The 20,937-nt window shown below is 45.4% G+C and overlaps 1 protein-coding gene across 11 annotated transcripts in view; it reads left to right on the top strand.

The window, feature by feature from the left end:
- LOC139579011 (pericentriolar material 1 protein-like) overlaps positions 1-20,937 on the top strand; it is a 36,027-nt gene that overhangs the window by 3,730 nt on the left and 11,360 nt on the right. For 10 of the 11 annotated variants that reach the window (XM_071407194.1, XM_071407205.1, XM_071407199.1 and 7 more), the window contains 18 exons: positions 580-831; positions 4,420-4,743; positions 5,417-5,587; positions 7,737-7,856; positions 8,248-8,428; positions 8,559-8,668; positions 9,060-9,348; positions 9,647-9,836; positions 12,977-13,183; positions 13,514-13,680; positions 13,804-14,024; positions 15,126-15,259; positions 17,042-17,171; positions 17,374-17,553; positions 17,815-17,999; positions 18,199-18,390; positions 19,315-19,594; positions 20,600-20,745. In XM_071407194.1, the coding sequence (XP_071263295.1) occupies positions 580-831; positions 4,420-4,743; positions 5,417-5,587; positions 7,737-7,856; positions 8,248-8,428; positions 8,559-8,668; positions 9,060-9,348; positions 9,647-9,836; positions 12,977-13,183; positions 13,514-13,680; positions 13,804-14,024; positions 15,126-15,259; positions 17,042-17,171; positions 17,374-17,553; positions 17,815-17,999; positions 18,199-18,390; positions 19,315-19,594; positions 20,600-20,745 (3,479 nt within the window). The remainder of the gene's footprint in view (positions 1-579; positions 832-4,419; positions 4,744-5,416; positions 5,588-7,736; positions 7,857-8,247; positions 8,429-8,558; positions 8,669-9,059; positions 9,349-9,646; positions 9,837-12,976; positions 13,184-13,513; positions 13,681-13,803; positions 14,025-15,125; positions 15,260-17,041; positions 17,172-17,373; positions 17,554-17,814; positions 18,000-18,198; positions 18,391-19,314; positions 19,595-20,599; positions 20,746-20,937) is intronic. The other variant, XM_071407198.1, reaches the window with a different exon arrangement.

The raw sequence follows: 20,937 nt of genomic DNA on the forward strand, positions 1-20,937 counted from the left end.
CACAGTGGAGGTGTCATAATACCCATAAAGCCTAGAGGTCAAACAGGGAAATGGTTCCAATCATTTCCCCACCATTCATCTACACGAAACACAGTCCTTATTTGATGTGTTTCTAAAAACCCTTATGGGGGGAAAATGAATGGTGCAAAAACAGTTGGAACTATTTCCCTGTTTGTCCGCTAGGTTTTATGGTTATTATGACTCATACTGTGGTATCTATAGCTTTAGTAAGGATTCATCCCACTCACTGACTAGCTCTAGAGTCTTTCAATCTACCTACAATGCTGACCAAAGCAAGACATGGATTTGAAATAGTGTATAACAAGTTTATTGTAGTGTGTCCTCTTTGGGCAACCATGATGTGCAGTACATGGTATTACATAAAACACATGTATATGAGCTTCTGTCCTTTTAAACTCCAGGTTGAAGTTTCCCCTAGGTAAATGTCAAGGATCAGCTTCCCCCTCCCTCAATCCTAACCTGAACCATTTGTGGGGAGGAAATGCAAAACTGACCCAAGATCAGTGTTTAGGGATAACTTCACCCTACACCCCTTTTGAGCTTCCTGTCCCCTCTCAGGACTGGGGCATCCAGCAGAAGAAGGCCAACCGCTCGACGGAGAAGAACAGGAAGAAATTCTCAGCCGGCGGCGTGGTGGAGAGCCGGCTGACCAATGACATCTCCCCGGAGTCCACACCTGGCACGGGGCGGAGAAGGACAAACACCCCTCACACATTCCCCCACGTCAAATACACCACCCAGATGTCGGTGCCCGATCAGGCCGAGCTGGAACGTCTCCGGCAGAGGATCAACTTCACTGACCTCGATGAGGTGAGAGGATTCTCCCTAGAGTTTTCTGAACTATGCATTTCTTGGCGGATTCATCTGTGATTGTTGGGGGTTGGTGTCTGGAAGGGGGGTAATAGTTCATCCGGAAATGTGTAAAGTAGTGATGCACCGATATGACATTTTTGGCCGATACCGATATCCAATATTTTCCTTGCCCAAAAAAACGATAATATTTTTTTTTTAACCTTTTTATTTAACCAGGTAGGCCAGTTTGAGAGCAAGTTCTCATTTACAACTGCGACCTGGCCAAGATAAAGCAAAGCAGTCCGACAAAAACAACACAGAGTTACACAAACAAACGTACAGTCAATAACACAATATATATATTAAAAAAAAAATATATATATATATACAGTGTGTGCAAATGTAGAAGGGAAGTAGGCAATAAATAGGCCAGAGGTGAAATAATTACAATTTAGCATTAATACTGGAGTGATAGATGTGCAGATGATGATGTGCAAGTAGAGATACTGGGGTGGAAGAGGGTAAGTAATAATATGGGGATGAGGTAGTTGTGTGCGCCATTTAGATTGGCTGTGTACAGGTACAGTGATCGGTAAGCTGCCCTGACAGCTGATGCTTAAAATTAGAGAGGGAGATATAAGACTACAGCTTCAGTGATTTTTGCAATTTGTTCCAATCATTGGCAGCAGAGAACTGGAAGAAACGGCGGCCAACGGAAGTGTTGGCTTTGGGGATGACCAGTGAAATATACCTGCTGGATGTGATACAGCCTGGATTCAAACCATGGACTGTAGTGATGCCTCTTGCACTGAGATGCAGTGCCTTAGACCGGTGTGTCCGTGTGTGTGATAACTTTTTAACTAGAATGCTTAAAATGCCACAAATTAAATATTAGTTATCGGTAAGGTTGCAAAATCAAATTCCAAGTTTTTCAGAAATCCCAGTTGGGAGATTCCTGGGTTTCCTGCTTATTCCAGGAGTTTTCCCACCAGTATTTCTGGAAAACCTGGGAATTGAGAAAGTTACCGGAATTTTGCAACCCTAGTTATCGGTCAGGTAGCCTAGTGGTTAGAGCGTTGGGCCAGTAACCGAAAGGTTGCTAGATCGAATCCCCGAGCTGACAAGGTAAAAAATCTGTCGTTCTGCCCCTGAACAAGGCAGTTAACCCACTGTTCCTAGGTCGTCATTGTAAATAAGAATTTGTTCTTAACTGACTTGCCTAGTTAAATAAAGGTGAAATGTAAAATAATAATTAACATTCGGCCGTGGTTGGGAGTCCTATAGGGCAGCGCACAATTGGCCCAGCGTCGTCCGGGTTTGGAAGGGATAGGCCGTCATTGTAATTAAGAATTTGTTCTTAACTGACTTTCCTAGTTAAATAAAGATTACACACACACTGACCAAAAAGTCATTTTGTTGGCATTTATGTATGTCCCCATTACCAGTAAAACATAATCAAAACCTATTTCTTTCACTTGCTGTGCTGTTTTGTTGTTCATTTGTTCAGTCGTTTCATTCTCAACCAGGATTTCATCATACATGTCAAGCAGTGAAGTTTCAGCTCTCTGTTCGTGGCCTCTTTCTCGGTGCGCACTGTCACCATGTCCGTTTCCATCTTGTCCAGCTGTGTATGTAACATTTCACGTAAACCTTGTTTCTTGTATGCATCGAAGTAGCGGTCCTTGTACATAGCATCGAGCATGGCGGTGACACCTTAAAGAGCGAATGCCACCGACTCGCTTGTTCACAGCCTGTGTTGGCAGTTTTTATAAGCAGTCGTTTCAATGCCATGTGGTGGTTCATTTCTTTACTATCAAATGAGGAGAGACAAACTTATCACACAAGTCAGAGTTATACTTTAACTAAATCTTGAATCACTTATTAATAATAGAGGTCAATACAACGCACACGTATATATATATATATGTGTGTAACTCCGGTAGGGCAACATCTGAAATCTAGCGCACTTGGTATTGTGTATATATATATGTGTGCGTTGTATTGACCTCTATTATTAATAAGTGATTCAAGATTTAGTTAAAGTATAACTCTGACTTGTGTGATAAGTTTGTCTCTCCTCATTTGATAGTAAAGAAATGAACCACCACATGGCATTGAAACGACTATATAATATATATAAGTGAATCGATTGAGTGCTCTACGATAATGATGGCTGGTCGTCGATTCACGGTCAAATGATTCGTTGAGAGACAAAAGTACAAAAGTATTTTATAGGCAAGATACACCCCTTTTAACCTACATGACGAACAACAGATATATAGAATGGGTCACAAGGTTAAGATTTGTATGAAAGATACTGTTTGCTATGTATTATAGGTATCTGCTGTGTCAACAGTTTTCATTGTATAGAGACCAGTGTCTGGCCTTCTGACTCCAAACTGGAACCATCTCTCCCTGGTACGGTATAGAACAAAAACATTAACTCATGCTCTGGAATGCTCTTTAGGTTTTATCACCCAGAAGACATCGTAAATCTCCTGTCAGTGTTATCTCCCAGAGGCCCATCCTCAGTAGAACACACACACAATAGTTAAGAATACTCTATTCTGTTGAATAAAACAACCATTTGATGCAATAAAAGTATTATAACATAATCTTGCAATTTTGCTCTCACAGCCATGACAGAGGGTATCACGTCTGCTGCAGGCGCAGTTGATGAGCTTATTTCTTGAGTCAGTTGTTCGAATGGAGCTAGCTAGTGTGTTCATGGTTCCAAGTTTCAAACATGTTCTCAAATGCCATTGAAATGGCAGCAGCGGAATGACAACCAGCATTTTCATGAGCATGCAATACGACTTTCCTCAGTACGAAATCCTCGACGACCCATTGTGATGTCAGACTCGGCATGCTCATGGGGTTGATATCGCCGGTCCAAATGTCAGTCGTGAAGCTAATAGCAGTGACGCTATTAGTGTGTTACTCCGGTAGGGCAACATCTGAAATCTAGCGCACTTGGTATTGTGTACCGGTGCTCAACCAGTCGGCAAAAGCCAACCTCACCCACGACAGAGAACTGTTGATTGTCAAGGGCAAGGAATTCCATTATCTTGCCGTTAATGGATTTCGCCTTTGAGTTGTCTCGCTTAACTTTTCTTACTCTTTCGAATGGCTGCTCGACTTGTTGACTGCTCGATCCACACAGCAGACGTTGTGTGGGCTAGGTTAGGAATGCTGTGTTGCATGTGTAGCGGCAAATTTTACGTAGCGTCAGTATGTCATGTTATATAGGTATGCACGTCAGCTTTGACATCGGGCGGTGAACTAGACATCGGGCCGATACCGATGTTGCCATTTTTAGCTAATATTGGCCGATTCAGATATATCGTGCATCCCTAGTGTAGATTTCACCAAAGATGTTGTGGAAGGGTACTGTTCTTGTTAAAAAGGCACACTTTTCTTGTTGTCTTAAGGAATGTGAATAGTTGAAAACTTTCAATGTTCCAAATAACCTTCTTTCCAGCTTTTTATATCGCAGAGGTTCTGCTGCGTTCTGTTTCATAGTACTGGAATATAGACTGGAAGCCAGGTTACTGTAATATAGACTGGAAGCCAGGTTGTGACACATCCCTCGCTCTCTTTTCCCAGAGGAGCGTCGGCAGTGACTCCCAGGGCCGCGTCACAGCAGCCAACAACCAGCGAGAGCTGGCAGCGGAAAACAAAAAGCCCTTCAAGTTCCTGCCGCTGCACGTCAACACCAACAAGAGCCGGGAGGCGCCCTCAGCCTCGGCCCCCGCAACCCCCTCCGTCGCCGCCACCGCCAAGAAGCAGAGCCCTGGCCTGGGTCTCAGGGACGCGTTCACCCCCTCCCTGCCCAGCAATGACACCCCCAGGCTAGGTAGAGGGGCCGAGAGAGGGCTCCTTCCCCCTAGGGAGGATGGGAGAGGAGAGCTCAGCATTGACAGTAGCCAGGTAGGCAACGTCTAGGCACTTGGGATTACTGAAGGATTAGGGCTTTTCAGGACTTCTATTTTAGACTACACACAGACAGTGTATGTTTTGTTTGATCAACTACTTATTGCACAATGCAAATGGTTGAAGTTTGTAGTTTTCAATACTTAGTTAAAATAGAACAGACAGGACAATGCATACGATAAAGGTAGTTTAGTTGTGGGTAAATTTGTCCTACTCAGTAACCCATTTTGGACAAATCTATATAAATAGCATACCTTGGAACAGCATTTTCACCATTCAAGTATGCTTGCACTGAACTGATCGTCATGTACTGTCTGCAAACGATCACATGGTGTGCTGTGTTCTCGCTCCTGTAAGAAAATAAATGGTAGAACAAGGATGGGAGCCTAGGCGAGCAAGATGACGATGAAACCAGTGTGTATTGAGGGCAATTAAAAAAAAATATGCCACCACCGCAGGTTCCCAAGTGAGTTCTGCCCTCGTTTAGCTCAGTCTGCAGTGAGCGGCCTGGTATCCGCGCTCTCTCACACTATTTCTCTGTCTCGCTCTCTCTATCATTTACACTCGCAGACCTGCACGCACACATGCTCTCTCTCTCTCTCTGTTGTCACACTATCTCATACACACCCTGTCCCTCACACACCCTCACACTCTCTGGTGTCCCTGTCAGGTGGTGAGCAAGCTGGTTCAGATCCGGGAGTACATCGGCAAGGCCAGCTCCATGAGGGATGACCTGGTGGAGAAGAAGGACATCCCGGCCAACGTGCAGCGCCTCACCCACCTCATCGCCCATCTCAAGGAGCAGGAGAGGTCCTACCTCCGCTTCCTGCAGAAGATGCTGGTCAGTACAGTACACTGGCTTATCCCGGCTTTCTCACTGTCTCTCTTTCTGTGTCTCGTTGTTTTTCTCCTTTTCTCTCGCTTTGCCTTGATCTGTCTCATTTATTTTTTATCTCTTTTGGCCCATCTCTCTTTCCATCCTTCTGTCATTTAAGGATGAAAGGGGCTGCTTTCGGAAGACTTTTAGTTTAAATTCACTTTTTCTATGGTATTGATAGTAAAAACAAGCTACGCTAGCCTTCTTGGGCTTTATGGCTGCATCCCGCTACCGGGATCGATATGACAACAGCCAGTGAAAGTGCAGGGCGCCAAATTCAAACAACAGAAATCTCATAATCAAAATTCCTCAAACATACATGTGTCTTATATCATTTTAAAGGTATTCTTGTTGTTAATCCCACAAGTGTCCGATTTCAAATATGCTTTTCAGCAAAAGCACTACAAACGATTATGTTAGGTCACCATCAAACCACAATAAGCACAGCCATTTTTCCAGCGAAAGATAGCAGTCAGAAAAAGTAGAAATAGAGATAAAATTAATCACTAACCTTTGATTATCTTCATCAGATGACACTCATAGGACTTCATGTTACACAATACATGCATGTTTTGTTTGATAAAGTTCATATTTATAACAAAAAATCGGAGTTTACATTGGCGCGTTACATTCACTAGTTCCAAAAACATCAAGTGATTTTGGATAGCCACATCGTTTCAACAGAAATACTCATCATAAATGGAGATGATAATACAAGTTATACACATGGAATTATAGATATACCTCTCCTTAATGCAACCGCTGTGTCAGATTTCAAGAAAACTTTACGGAAAAAGAAAATCATGCAATAATCTGAGACGGTACTCAGAACAATAGCCAAATTAGCCGCCATGTTGGGGTCAACAGAAACCAGAAAATACATGATAAATGTTTCCTTACCTTTGATGAACTTCATCAGAATGCAGTCCTAGGAATCCCAGGTCCACAATAAATGCTTGATTTGTTCGATAATGTCCGTTATTTATGTCCAATTAGCTACTTTGGTTAGCGCCTTTGGTAAACAATTCCAAAGTCACAAAGCGCCTCCACTATAACGTGACGAAATGTCCAAAAGTTCCGTAACAGTCAGTAGAAACATGTCAAAAGATGTACTGAATCAATCTTTAGAATGTTGTTAACATACATCTTGAATAACGTTCCAACCGGAGAATTAGATTGACTTCAGAAGAGCGGTGGAACGGACGTCTTCCTCATGTGAAGGCGCATGGTGAATGGGTGATCAGCTCGTGGCAGTGGTGACTAATTCCTGTCTCCTTCGGCCCCCCTTCACATTAGAGTCATCAGACAAAGTTCTATTGACTGTTGACATCTAGTGGAAGCCGTAGGAAGTGAAAACTCATCCATATCTCGCTGTAATTTCATTGAGAGCTTGGTTGAAAATCTGCCACCTCAGGAAAAAGTTCAAACAGGAAGTGGAACTTCTCAGGTTTTTGTCTGTTATACTCACAGACATAATTCAAACCGTTTTAGAAACTTCAGAGTGTTTTCTATCCAATACGAATAATAATATGCATATATTAGCAACTGGGACTGAGGAGCAGGCCGTTTAATATGGGCACCTCTGTGCACCTTTCATCCAAGCTACTCAGTACTGCCCCTGCAGCCATAAGAAGTTAAAGAAGCCTGCAGTCCACGGCTTCTTTCTCACATTGCTGTTGATAGTTCAAGTTGTTGTGTTTAAGAACTTTTCACTGCACCCTGGTCATGTATATATTTTTTAATGCCAAGGTGTCTGAAACACGCCGACAAGACAGTCGTGTGTCTTGTTCCATTTGGCAGACAAATCTAGGACATGACACGCATTGCTTCTGAACTGCTGGATGGCACGTCATTTGATTTTGCTATCAATATTAAATAGGTGACCCCCCTCTGGCATTTATGTGAGTAATTATCAGCAGTCCTTCTATTTTCATTATTGTATACTAATTTTATCACTCCAACCACTGTTCAAGTATTACATTGAAAGGGAAGGAAATGCTTGAGGAGACCTGGTTTCCATAGCCACTACACAGTCAGTATAGGTCAGGCCAAAGAGGGAGCCCGTGCTTGCAGTACGTGCCTACTATTTCACTGACCGCCCCCTCTTCTGTAGGCGAGGGAGAACGAGGAGGACGAGGCGGGAACACTGGACTCGGCCGTGGGTTCAGGCTCATTGCCAGAGAGCGCCTCCCTCAACATGGAGGTGCGCTCCTCGGACGCCTCCAACGCCACCGTGAGTATCCCTTCCTTTAGTTCTGACAGCCCCTCCTGCTTCAGCTAGTTTAAAAAAAAAACAATTATTTATTATTATTTGCTTTTGTATTAGAGGTGTTTATCTCGTTTGTGACCAATCCAATCTGATACGCTGACTAGGGATATGCATTACAATCTCTACCAGATAGTAAGACGCTGCTTCTAGAAGTAGTCACCCAAGCAGACCGAGGCTAATCTTATTGCCCACCATCCCTCACTCTCGTCATTCCTTGCTCTCCCTCCCCCTCTGCATCCCTCCATCCCCCTTCCATTGCCTGTGTAACACCAGGAAGTCTGCGCGGTCAGCATCTGACGCACAACCAGATTTGCTTGTGCTGGCGATTTTTCTAGTGTGTGTGTGTCTCCAACAGGGCCGTGTTGCAGGCCGCAGTGAACAGAAGGAGGAGCTGGAGAACTTGAGGAAGCAGCACGAGCTCCTGAAGAAGATGCTGGAGCAGCAGGAGCAGCTCAGGGCTCTACAGGGCCGCCAGGCAGCACTACTGACCATGCAGCACAGCTCCCAGCACGCCTCCCACACCATGGCTGACACCGGTGAGACACGGGCCGTATAGAGAGGGCGCATGCAAAGGAGCACACACACTGACTGGACACACAGCGCACATGCAGAGCCGGTAGCTACACACACATACGTAACCTTTTTCATTTGGTGTGTGTGTTCCAGTGCCGACAGAGACCACAGGCAGTGTGTCAGGGCTGAGCATCACCTCGGAGCTGAACGATGAGCTGAACGACCTCATTCAGCGCTTCCACAACCAGCTGCACGACTCCCAGGTACCAGCAACATACAATACCGGGTCGTAGAAATTAGGGCACACCATAGCAAAAAGTATTAGCGTTTTCTTCTGTCTGATGCCTAATGAATACAACCCTGGCAAACATCAAAAGGTAGCACTTTACGCCACAGGCTGATGTGGTAATAACAAGGTATTGTTACCCCTCTATTACAGACGTGGTGTATAACCCTGTAACTAGAATGATTACATTTAAATGAAGGGATAACTGGGCAAAATGAAGTCTTCATGTTGAGTAATTAGAACTTGTTACCATTTTATTGTCACTTTATCCTGTGTGGTAATGTGAAGTGCTACCCATCAAAGTAATATATGCTGAGTTATTTGTGTTCATGCACCTACTAACATCCTGTGTGCCTTTCCTTCCTCAGACCAAGGCAGCAGTCCCAGACAACCGCAGACAAGCCGCGAGCCTCTCCCTCTCCCGGGAAGTCTGCCGCTCTCGCTCCTCCCAGCCGTCCCCTCCTCCCCACTCTGCCGCCTCCTCCTTCCTCCGTCCCCCCCCTCTCACCTCCCTGACCTCCATCACCCCTACGTCGGCCTCCGCGGCGAGCGCGAAGCTGACCAAGCTGCAGGAGCTGCAGGACAAGAAGCAGACCATGGACAATATCCTGCAGGAGCTGCACTCGCTCCGCGACCAGACCCTCAACAACAACTCCTGTAAGTTATGGTTTGTCTCTGTAACTGACTAGGAGTAGGTTAACACCGTCAGGGATGGAGGCCTGGAGGGGGGGAAGTTATATTTAATTTTTTTGCTTATTTGAACACCTGCAACTGCCATTTCCTGCAATCTAGAGCAAAACATTGCCTTCAATCATAACAAACTTTTACATGGTTTCTTTTTTTTTGTGGCGCAGCTCCCATCTTACGTTCTCTGGGGAGAACCCTGGTGCATATGATAGAAGCTTGTAAGTTTGCTGTTGTGCATGTGTGAGTGATGTGTGGGTTGGTCCCTCAGGTCGCAGCGCCAGTGTGTCCCTGTCCTCTCAGCATAGCCTGGCTCTGGGCGCGGGCCCCTCGGACCGCCCGTCTGCCCTGTACAGAGAGCCCAACGGGGCCTCAGCCATAAGACGGGACGCCTCCACCTACCACCCCTCCACACACACCCAGCAACCCCAGCATGAGGACGCCCCAGCTGACAAACTCCGGTACTAAACTCAAACTATTATTATGATCAGTGCACATCACACCACAGTTGTATTCATGGGGCAAAAAAAGGAAGAAAACTGACAAACGCAGAGGGACTTCTTGGACTTGCCCAAATCAAGTTTTATTGGTTGCATACACATATTTAGCAGATGTTTTTGCGGATGTAGCGAAATGCTTGTGTGCTCCAACAGTGCAGTAACATAAAAAAATTCGCAACAATACACACAAATCTCTAAAACAATGGAAATGTATAAATATATGGACGAGCAATGTCCGGAGTATAGGTATGTATGTACACTACTGTTTAAAAGTTTGGGGTCACTTATACATTTCCATGTTTTTTTAAAGAAAAGCATATTTTTGTCGATTTATAATAACATCAAATTGATCAGAAATAGAGTGTAGATGTTGTACATGACTATTGTAGCTGGAAACGGCAGAATATTTTTTATATGTAATTTTTTAAAATGGAATATCTACATAGGCGTACAGAGGCCCATTTATCAGCAACCATCACTCCTGTGTTCCAATGGCATGTTGTGTTAACTAATCCAAGTTTATCATTTTAAAAGGCTAATTGATCATTAGAAAACCCTTTTGCAATTATGTTAGCACAGCTGAAACTGAAGATTTCGTACAAAGCCGTGTACTACTCCCTTCACAGAACAACACAAACTGTCTCGAACCAGAATAGAAAGAGGATTGGGATGCCCCGATGCACACCTGAGCAAGAGGACAAGTACATTAGTGTCTAGTTTGAGAAACAGATGCCTCACAAGTCCTCAACTGGCAGCTTCATTAAATAGTACCTGCAAAACACCAGTCTCAACGTCAACAGTGAAGAGGCGACACCGGGATGCTGGCCTCTAGCAATTTGATGTTATTTTAATGGACAAAAAATGTGCTTTTCTTTCAAAAACAAGGAAATTTAGAAGTGATCCCAAACTTTTGAATGGTGGTGTATGTGTACAGTGCATTCGGAAACTGTTCAGACCCCTTGACTTTTCCACATTTTGCTACCTTACAGCCTTATTGTAAAAGGGATTAAATAGTTTTCCCCCCTCATCAATCTACACAGAATACCCCATAATTAATTACAAAGGAAAAAACGTTTTTTAGACATTTTTGCAAATGTATTAAAAATAATGAAAATATTACATTTACTTAAAGATATACTTCTCCTTAATGCAACCACTGTGTCAGATTTCAAAAAAGCTTTACAGCGAAGGCACACCATGGAATAATCTGAGTACAGCGCTCAGAGACCACAACAAGCCATACAGATACCCGCCATGTTGTGGAGTCAACAGAAGTCAGAAATAGCATTATAAATATTCACTTACCTTTGATCTTCATCGGAATGCACTCCCAAGAATCCCAGTTCCACAAATGTTTGTTTTGTTCGATAAAGTCCATAATTTATGTCCAAATACCTCCTTTTTGTTCGTGCGTTTAGTTCACAAATCCAAATTCACAAGGCGCGAGCACTAGGTCCAGACAAAGTCGAAGTTCTATTACAGTTTATAGAAACATGTCAAACGATGTATAGAATCAATCTTTTGGATGTTTTTATCTGAAAAACATCCCCACAGCATGATGCTGCCACCACCATGCTTCACCGTAGGGATGGTGCCAGGTTTCCTCCAGATATGACGCTTGGCATTCAGGCCACAGAGTTCAGTCTTGGTTTTAACAGACCAGAGAATCTTGTTTTCTCATGGTCTGAGAGTCTTTAGGTGCCTTTTGGCAAACTCCAAGCGTGTTGTCATGTGCCTTTTTTTTACTGAGGAGTGGCTTCCGTCTGGCCACTCTAACATAAAGGCCTGATTGGTGGATTGCTGCAGAGATAGTTGACCTTCTGACAGGTTCTCACCATCTCCACAGAGGAACTCTAGAGCTCTGTCAGAGTGACCATCGGCTTCTTGGTCATCTCCCTGACCAAGGCCCTTCTCCCCCGATTGCTCAGTTTGGCCGGGTGGCCAGCTCAAGGAAGAGTCTTGGTGGTTCCTAGCTTCTTCCATTTTTAAGAATAATGGAGGCCACTGTGTTCATGGCCATTGTGTTCAATACTGCAGATATTTTTTGGTACCCTTCCCCAGATCTCTGCCTCTATATAATCCTGTCTCGGAGCTCTACTGGCAATTCCTTCGACCTAATTACTTGCTTTTTGCTCTGACAACTGTGGGACCTTATATAGACAGGTGTGTGCCTTTCCAAATCATGTCCAATCAATTGAATTTACCACAAGTGGACTCCAAGTTGTAGAAACATCTCAAGGATGATCAAATGTAAACAGGATGCACCTGAGCTCAATTTTGAGTCTCAGCGAAAGGTCTGAATACTTATGTAAATTATGTTTTGTGTGTCGATTGAGTTTTTTGTTGTTGTTGTATTTAGTACATTTTACAATAAGACTAACATATCAAAATGTGGAAAAAGTAAAGTGGTCTGAATACTTTCCGAATGCACTGTATGTTATGGGATGTATAGACATTGCGGATAGTATGTGGATAGAATATTTAGTATGTCTGTAGGATAGAATATTATATGTTCTGCAATAGTTGAATAGGATGGCATTGACTAGAGTACAGTATATACATCTGAAATGAGTAAAACAGTATGGAAACATTAAAGTGACCAGTGTTCCATGTCTAGTGGGACTACCTGGACTTGTGTGCCCTAATGAATACAACCCAGTGCCGATGAAGCAAAGGAGACGAGTAGAGGGAACCAACTCAGACTATTAGCATGCACCCTTTGTATCTCTCTGGTACCGGCAGCTGAAGATCCATACTGCACTGTTCCTTCAGACAAACTCTACCATCCATCACCCTTATCCCTCTTATTCATTCATCAGTCGGCGCAACAATAGATCCAATTAGTTAAGTGTCTCTCCTTCATTGATTTCAGTTGTCCGTGTATCAACCTTGGTCTCTTTCCCACATTCCATTTCTCCCTATTCATTCCCCCACATTCTCTCTGAAATTTGACTCAAAAGAAAGACTTGTGGTGCTTTCAATTCTTGAGGGGGGTGCACACTTTGGGCAGAAGGCCAATCCAATGCTTTTAAATCCTTGAGGTGGAGTCATTTAAAACAGAATCAGGCCATTTTTAAAACAGAATCCCCCTCCCACCACAGGAAGCTGAAGGAGGTGCACAAGCGTCTGAACGAGCTGCGTGAGCTGGTGCAGTACTACGAGCAGACATCGGACATGATGGTGGACACGGTCAACGAGAACGTGAAGGAGGAAGAGGAGGAGGCGGAGACTGAGGAGGACGGCTCCATGCTGGAGACGATGTTCGACTCGGAGCAGGAGAACCGCCGGCCCCCCATCACAAACATCAGGTACTTGAGGGACAGACGGAGTAGGGTAAAGTCATTATTACTACTCATTAGAGCTGTTTATTAGTGGGCCTTGTCCATTTGTTACTAAGCATCATTCGAACCGGCAACCACTGACAGTAACTGGTTAGCTTCAAACCAAGCATATAATCTGTTCCCTTCATGTGCCCCACATTACCAGGTCTTTATTGTAAAAGATAGCCAGGCAAGTCATTGAGAACAAACTAAGAAATATTATTAAGGTTTAGATGAATACAATTCCCAAGGGTAAATCATGCCAGAAAGTGAAATTGAGTCTTGACCCTCTTCTCCATCTCTCTTTCCCCTGGTCAGAAACCCACAGCATTCTGGGAACTGGACAGAAATGAACAGTCTGACCAACGGCCGAGGAGGAGGCAGCACCAACAACCACGCTGACGGCAGGCTCAACACCGAGTGTGAGATCAACAACCGCTCTGCAGCAGCCAACCTCCGCAGCCTCAACATCCCCTCAGCCATAGGTAGCGCAACGCACTTTACATGCTGTACACCTGTACACCCCCCCCCCCCCCCCCCCTGCTGTTCTCACACATACACACAACCCACTCATCTCACTAACCCTGATTTGTCTCTGCCTCCACCAGAGTGCCAGTACAACCGGCCCTACAACCAGGTCAATGACGACGATGATGACGATGCCCTGGAGGATGAAGAGGTGCGGGGGGCCAGGGGCCGGGACAGCGAGGGCTCGAGCAGGAGGAGCAGCCTGGGGAACGAGGACGCAGACTTCGCCCACAAAGTTCACCGGCTGCAGACGGCCAAGCAGAAACTACGGCAGCTCCAGGAGCTGGTGGCCATGGTGCAGGTGAGAGGACTGACTAGAAGCAGAGAAACATAGCATAGTGCAAATCAGTAATGGGACCAATCTCATCCAAAAAGTTTACTCAAGTTTGCCAAAAAGCACCTGGATGATCATCAAGACTCTTGGAAGAATTTTCTATGGACGGATGATTCAAAAGTATAACCTTTTGGATGGCATGGGTCCTGTTATACCTGGCGAAAACCAAACACTGCATTCCAAAGTAAGAACCTTATACCAACGGCCAAGCATGGTGGGGATAGTAGGATGGTTTGGAGATGCTTTGCTGCCTCAGGACCTGGACGACTTACCTTAGAGCAGAATTCCTGTTCCTTCCATTATCAGAATTCAACAGGGAACTGTCAGGCCATCTGTCTGTGAGCTGAAGCGCAGCTCGGTCATTCAGCGAGACAGTGAGCCAAAATACACAAGTCGACATGAAAATGTCTAAAAAGCAATACATTTGATGTTGTGGACTGGCCTAGTCAAAGTCCATACCTAATCCCAATTGAGATGTTGTGGCAGGACAAGAAGCGAGCAGTTCATCCTTGAAAACCCACAAATGTCACGGAGTTACAGCAGTTCTGCATGGAAGAGTGGGCCAAAATTCCTCTTCAGCGATGTGAATGACTGATCAACAACTACAGGAAACATTTGGTTGGAGTCATTGCAGCTAAAGGTGGCACAACCAATTATTGAGTGTAAGGGGGCAATACATTTTTCAAACAGGGGCTTTGGGTGTTGTATGTAATTGTTGTGTTATTTGTTCACTCAGGTTCCCTTTATCTAATTATTAGGTTTTGGTTGAAGATCTGATAACATTCAGTATAAAAAAAGTGTGTCTATATATGCAAAAGCAGGGGGGCAAATACTTTTTCACAGCGCGTGCGAGTAGAAACATATCAACACACACAAATAAGTCAATAATACAAAATAGACCACATGGTACAGAATCTAAAATGACCATGGTGCAGCTGACTGGTCTAGACAGTTAAGAGTGGAGGAGGACCCTTTTACAGTCCAAGAAAATAAAGAGCTGGAATTTGAGCCGTTCAAGCTGGGCAATGGCCTTACCGTATAGTAACCATGTGACTTTCTGTCTCCCAGAGTGACGATACAGACGCCACCACGGCCAACGAGGACGAGGGCCTCCACCAGCAGCCCAACAACACCAGAGGTGCTGCTGCTGGCTCCTCTGCAGCCAGGAGCCCCAGAGACCTCACCCTCACAGACAAGGCCAGGTAGGAGACTCACACCCATACGCAGCACTAACACACACACCCGCGGTAGAAGCCGTTGAACCATCATACAGTGAGGGAAAAAAGTATTTGATCCCATGCTGATTTTTCACATTTGCCGACTGACAAAGAAATAATCAGTCTATAATTTTAATGGTAGGTTTATTTGAATAGTGAGAGACAGAATAAAAACAAAAAAATCCAGAAAAACGCTTGTCATAAATGTTATAAATTGATTTGCATTTTAATGAGGGAAATAAGTATTTGACCCCTCTGCAAAACATGACTTAGTACTTGGTGGCAAAACCCTTGTTGGCAATCACAGGTCAGACGTTTCTTGTAGTTGGCCACCAGGTTTGCACACATCTCAGGAGGGATTTTGTCCCACTCCTCTTTGCAGATCTTCTCCAAGTCACGAAGGTTTCGAGACTGACGTTTGGCAACTCGAACCTTCAGCTCCCTCCACAGATTTTCTATGGGATTAAGGTCTGGAGACTGGCTAGGCCACTCCAGGACCTTAATGTGCTTCTTCTTGAGCCACTCCTTTGTTGCCTTGGCCGTGTGTTTTGGGTCATTGTCATGCTGGAATACCCATCCACGACCCATTTTCAATGCCCTGGCTGAGGGAAGGTTCTCCCCCAAGATTTGACGGTACATGGCCCCGTCCATCGTCCCTTTGATGCGGTGAAATTGTCCTGTCCCCTTAGCAGAAAAACACCCCCAAAGCATAATGTTTCCACCTCCGTGTCTGATGGTGGGGATGGTGTTCTTGGGGTCATAGGCAGCATTCCTCCTCTTCCAAACACGGCGAGTTGAGTTGATGCCAAAAGCTCCATTTTGGTCTCATCTGACCACAACACTTTCACCCAGTTGTCCTCTGAATCATTCAGATGTTCATTGGCAAACTTCAGACGGGCATGTATATGTACTTTCTTGAGCAGGGGGACCTTGCGGGCGCTGCAGGATTTCAGTCCTTCACGGGTTAGTGTGTTACCAATTGTTTTCTTGGTGACTATGGTCCCAGCTGCCTTGAGATCATTGACAAGATCCTCCCGTGTAGTTCTGGGCTGATTCCTCACCGTTCTCATGACCATTGCAACTCCACGAGGTGAGATCTTGCATGGAGCCCCAGGCCGAGGGATATTGACAGTTCTTTTGTGTTTCTTCCGTTTGCGAATAATCGCACCAACTGTTGTCACCTTCTCACCAAGCTGCTTGGCGATGGTCTTGTAGCCCATTCCAGCCTTATGTAGGTCTACAATCTTGTCCCTGACATCCTTGGAGAGCTCTTTGGTCTTGGCCATGGTGGAGAGTTTGGAATCTGATTGATTGCTTCTGTGGACAGGTGTCTTTTATACAGGTAACAAACTGAGATTAGGAGCACTGCCTTTAAGAGTGTGCTCCTAATCTCAGCTCATTACCTGTATAAAAGACACCTGGGAGCCAGAAATCTTTTGGATTAAGAGGGGGTCAAATACTTATTTCCCTCATTAAAATGAAAATCAATTTATACTTTTTTTTACATGTGTTTTTCTGGATTTCTTTGTTGTTATTCTGTCTCTCACTGTTCAAATAAACCTACCATTAAAATTATAGACTGATCATTTCTTTGTCAGTGGGCAAACGTACAAAATCAGCAGGGGATCAAATACTTTTTTCCCTCACTGTAAGTGTATGAAAGTACCTCCGTCTATTTATATCTGAGTGCATTTCTGCCTTTAAGCGTGTGTGAATTACACCGCCGGTGATTCTGTTTGTGAATCTAAAATAAGTTGTGTGTCTCAGGGAGAAGCTGTATGAGGAGAAGCTTCGTCAGCAGCAGCAGGAGTTGCAGCAGCTTCACGAGGAACGCCAGCGGCTGATGGAGATCCAAGACCAGATCCAGGACCTGCAGTGGGCCTGCCCCGACCTGCAGGTAACACACACTGAGCACACACCACTCTATTTCCTGATTGATTGTGTTGAAAGGCTTTGGTGTCAGAACTTGTTTCTGACTTTTTAACCTTAGTGCTCTATTTCGGGAATAGGGTGTTATCTGAGAGAGCCTCGCCCTTCCTCTCTCCTATCATTCTCTCGCATACACGCTCTACCTCTCCCTCCCATCTTCTCCTCTCCAGTCATCGGTGTCCAGCAGCACAGTGAGTCAGCAGGCCCTGATGAGGAAGGTCCCGGCTGCAGCTTCCACCCCAGCCCCTGCTCCTGCTGCAGCCCCCAAAGCCAACGCTTCTCCTGCCGCCACCGCCGCGCTCAAACCCACAGCCCAGGCCGCCGCGAACGCCTCTGTCACCGACAACGAGGTGGGTTCTTGATTTGTTTTGATTTGACAGGGTCAGTTCACAGTAACGTCAAGGATAGTATGCTCATCCCACGAACTTGATGGCTCGCCAAAATCATACAGAAGACTTGTAATCACCCGCTCAGTGCAAGGATTTACCTGAGGGTTAGCGTGACCGAGTTAGCCATGGCTGGATGTCAGGGAGCTGTATAGGAGTGTGTGAGTTATCATGCAGACGTAACCATGAAAATGACAGCGCTCATTTATCTTCATGTTTCCCCAGCAGCTGTGGGGTGAGATGCGGCGCCACCAGATCCTGCGGGAGGAGCTGCGCCAGCGGAGGAAGCACCTGGAGTCCCTGATGGCCGAGCACCAGAGGAGGAGCGGCCTCAGCGACTCCCCCTATAGGATGGAGGACTCGGAGGATCACGCCGCCTCCGCCACGCAGCCACTCGGCAGAGACGAGAGGTGAGCGCCCCCCCCCCCCCCCTAGATTAAGACCCCCAAATAATCGGGTGAATTCCATGATGTGAAGCGTTCTGAATGTATCAGATGGAAGTAGATTGATGCTGTTAGCCATCAAATGCTTTCATATCTACATGAAGTGCCTAGAGGGATTGGTTTTGTCTCTTGGTTGGGCCTTGATTGACTTTGTTACCTTCCTCAGGACCATGGCCACATGGGGCGGCTCCACCCCGTGTCAGCTGGACGAGGACGGCTACCCCTCTGAGTTGGGCGCTGAGGAAGAAGAAGAGGAGGAGGATGAAGAAGAAGACGGAGCAGAGTCCAGCTCCAGTGATGACCTGCCCTGCTACACTAGGAAGCAGAGATCCTACAGCAACAGGAAAACACTGGGCAGGTCTGTGAAAGAGGCATACAAGGAAACCCATTGTTTTTCAATTACGCATAAATATACAGGGCACAATAGTCTTAACCTCAAAGTCTATTTGATTTTGAATTTTAGGAACCCTTTAGGTATAAAAAAACTATAATATACATCTAGGCACATATTTAACCCCTTATTTTTTGGGGCACAAAACTACCTTTGTGCTTCCATGTGTTTGTAAGGGTTACCTTCAGACGAGTCACGTGACACTTGTGGGGGTCGTAGAGCAAAGCGGGGAACACCAACGCGTTCGGGAGTCTCGTCTTTCCGTCGCAATAGTTTGTAGGCCAAACCGTTCAGCCGCCACAGACGTTTTCGTGAGAAGACCAATTTCCGGGACGTCTCCTGGTCTGACTGACAACGCTGTGGCTCAGCCACCTTCCACTGCAGAAGCGAAAGGTCGACATGGGTGGATTGAGATGCAGCCCATGTAAACTGATATCACTAGCTTAAACTGACGTATTTGTTTTATATATATATATTTTTTATTACAGGTTTGTTAATAGACTCTTAAGGATTAATCCATTGTAGTAGTGATATGAGGGGTTAGGGTTAACCTTAACCTAACTCCAGTCCAAGAGATACTGAGTCTGCAGGCTTTTGATCCACCCCGTATGATTCTATTGATATATGTTTGAATACGGTATTCTACTGCTATTTATGTTTGTTTTCGTATTGTTTTTTTATTGTTGTCGAGAAGGAACCTGCAAGTATGGACTTCGTTGGACGATGTATACCATATGTAGCCCCCATACATAATACAAATAAAACTTGAATCTTGGCATCATGAGAGTTCTGTGGGGAAAATTGTGTCTTGCATTCACAGCAGCACCCACAACTCGCTGGACACCCAATAATACAAATATATCACTCTCCCCCTTTGTGCTTTTTCTCCAGTAACGTTCTGAAGCCGCCGCAACAATTCGCATCCGAAGCTAGTGGCCGTCCCTCTCCCCGTTCTCGAGCCAAAGAACAGCAACAAGCCCACGGCGGCGTTAGCATCGGGGGTGCGAGGCGCCAGGAGAACCTGCGCTGGGCGGCCGAGCTATCCTTCCAGGAGGGTTCTGGCCCTGGGTCTGGGTTGGCATCACGCCACTGGCAGGAGCAGGTGGGCACACTACAGAGGCAGCTGGACTTCAGCACCAGCATGTGTCAGACCCTACTGCAGGATCAGCAGGTTGGTATAGCAGTTGGCCCACACTTCAGTCACCTAGGCTTATCTCAAACGTTTGACATGGTTGAGGCGTGCCTGATTTAGCCTGTCGGGTACGAGGCTAGCTGGCATGAGTAGTTTGGTTCCATTGTACCTGACGAGCTAAGCTATATCAAGGGAACCTCGCATGTTCACTTTGTGGAATGTGTTGATTTTAGCGTGTCTGGCATGAGGGGTTTGCACCATTTTTGTTCTTTGTACCTTCCAAGCTAAATTAAGTACCTCAAGTATTTTAAATGTTTGGAGTACACATCCGAACCAGGTCTCTCTTACCAAATGAGGTACTTGAGGTTCATGTAGCTTGCCTGGCACGTGGAGTTTGTTTCCATTTTACATGACCAGCTAAGCCAAATAAAGTACACCAAGTATTTCAAATATTCTGAATATGATGTATTCGCCCCCTGGTCTGTTTCACCCAACCTATAGAGAAGGTAGCAGCAACCTAAGGCTTTAGGCACACCGCCAAAAAATGTTTGGCATTTCTGCTCACTTTCCTTTTTGTTCAACGTCTATTACGTTTCACTAAAGTAAGTTAATAAAGAAAATGTATTACTCACGCCAGTCTTGTGTTAGAGGTGCCTAAATGGATTTTCTCCACGTTGTCATTGATATAGCACGGTGGCGGTGACACTTATTAACCTATAGGGCATGGTGTTGAATTTATTCAGCGTGTGTCGTCCTGATGGAAATGCCAACGCTGCTATTCCTTTATAGAAATCAGCCATTGGCTTGAGTTCCTATTTGACTGGGTGTCAGAACCTGTATGGGGAAACCAACTTGACGGACAGGTTCATGAATACCATTCTGTTCTCTCTCTCCCCCCTCTTTCTCCTGCCCTTCTCTCTCTATCCGTCTTTCAAACTTTCTTTCTCTCTCTACACACACACACACACACAAACACACTCTTTCTACATCTCTTCCTACATCTCTTCCTCTCACTCTTCCCCCCCCCCCCCCCCCTCCCTCCAGACGTTGTCCTACATGCTCCAGACCCTGCTGACGGGACCGTACAACGCGCTGCCCAACAACCTGTCCTCCCCTCAGGTTCACCTGGTCATGCACCAGCTCAGCCAGTGTTACACACAGCTGGCCTGGCAGCAGAACAACGTCGAAAGGTAGACCGAACACACCGCTACAGACCAAAACAAATCGACTAGAAAAACGTATTCTATTGGTTTATTTACATTTTTGTCATTTAGCAAACACTCTTTTCCAAAGCGACTTACAGTAGTGAGTGCATACTTGTTCGTACTGGTCCTCCATGGGAATCAAACCCACAACTCTGGCGCTGCAAGCGCCATGCTCTA

Source organism: Salvelinus alpinus, chromosome 6 (assembly GCF_045679555.1).
Source record: "Salvelinus alpinus chromosome 6, SLU_Salpinus.1, whole genome shotgun sequence".
Lineage (NCBI taxonomy): Eukaryota > Metazoa > Chordata > Actinopteri > Salmoniformes > Salmonidae > Salvelinus > Salvelinus alpinus.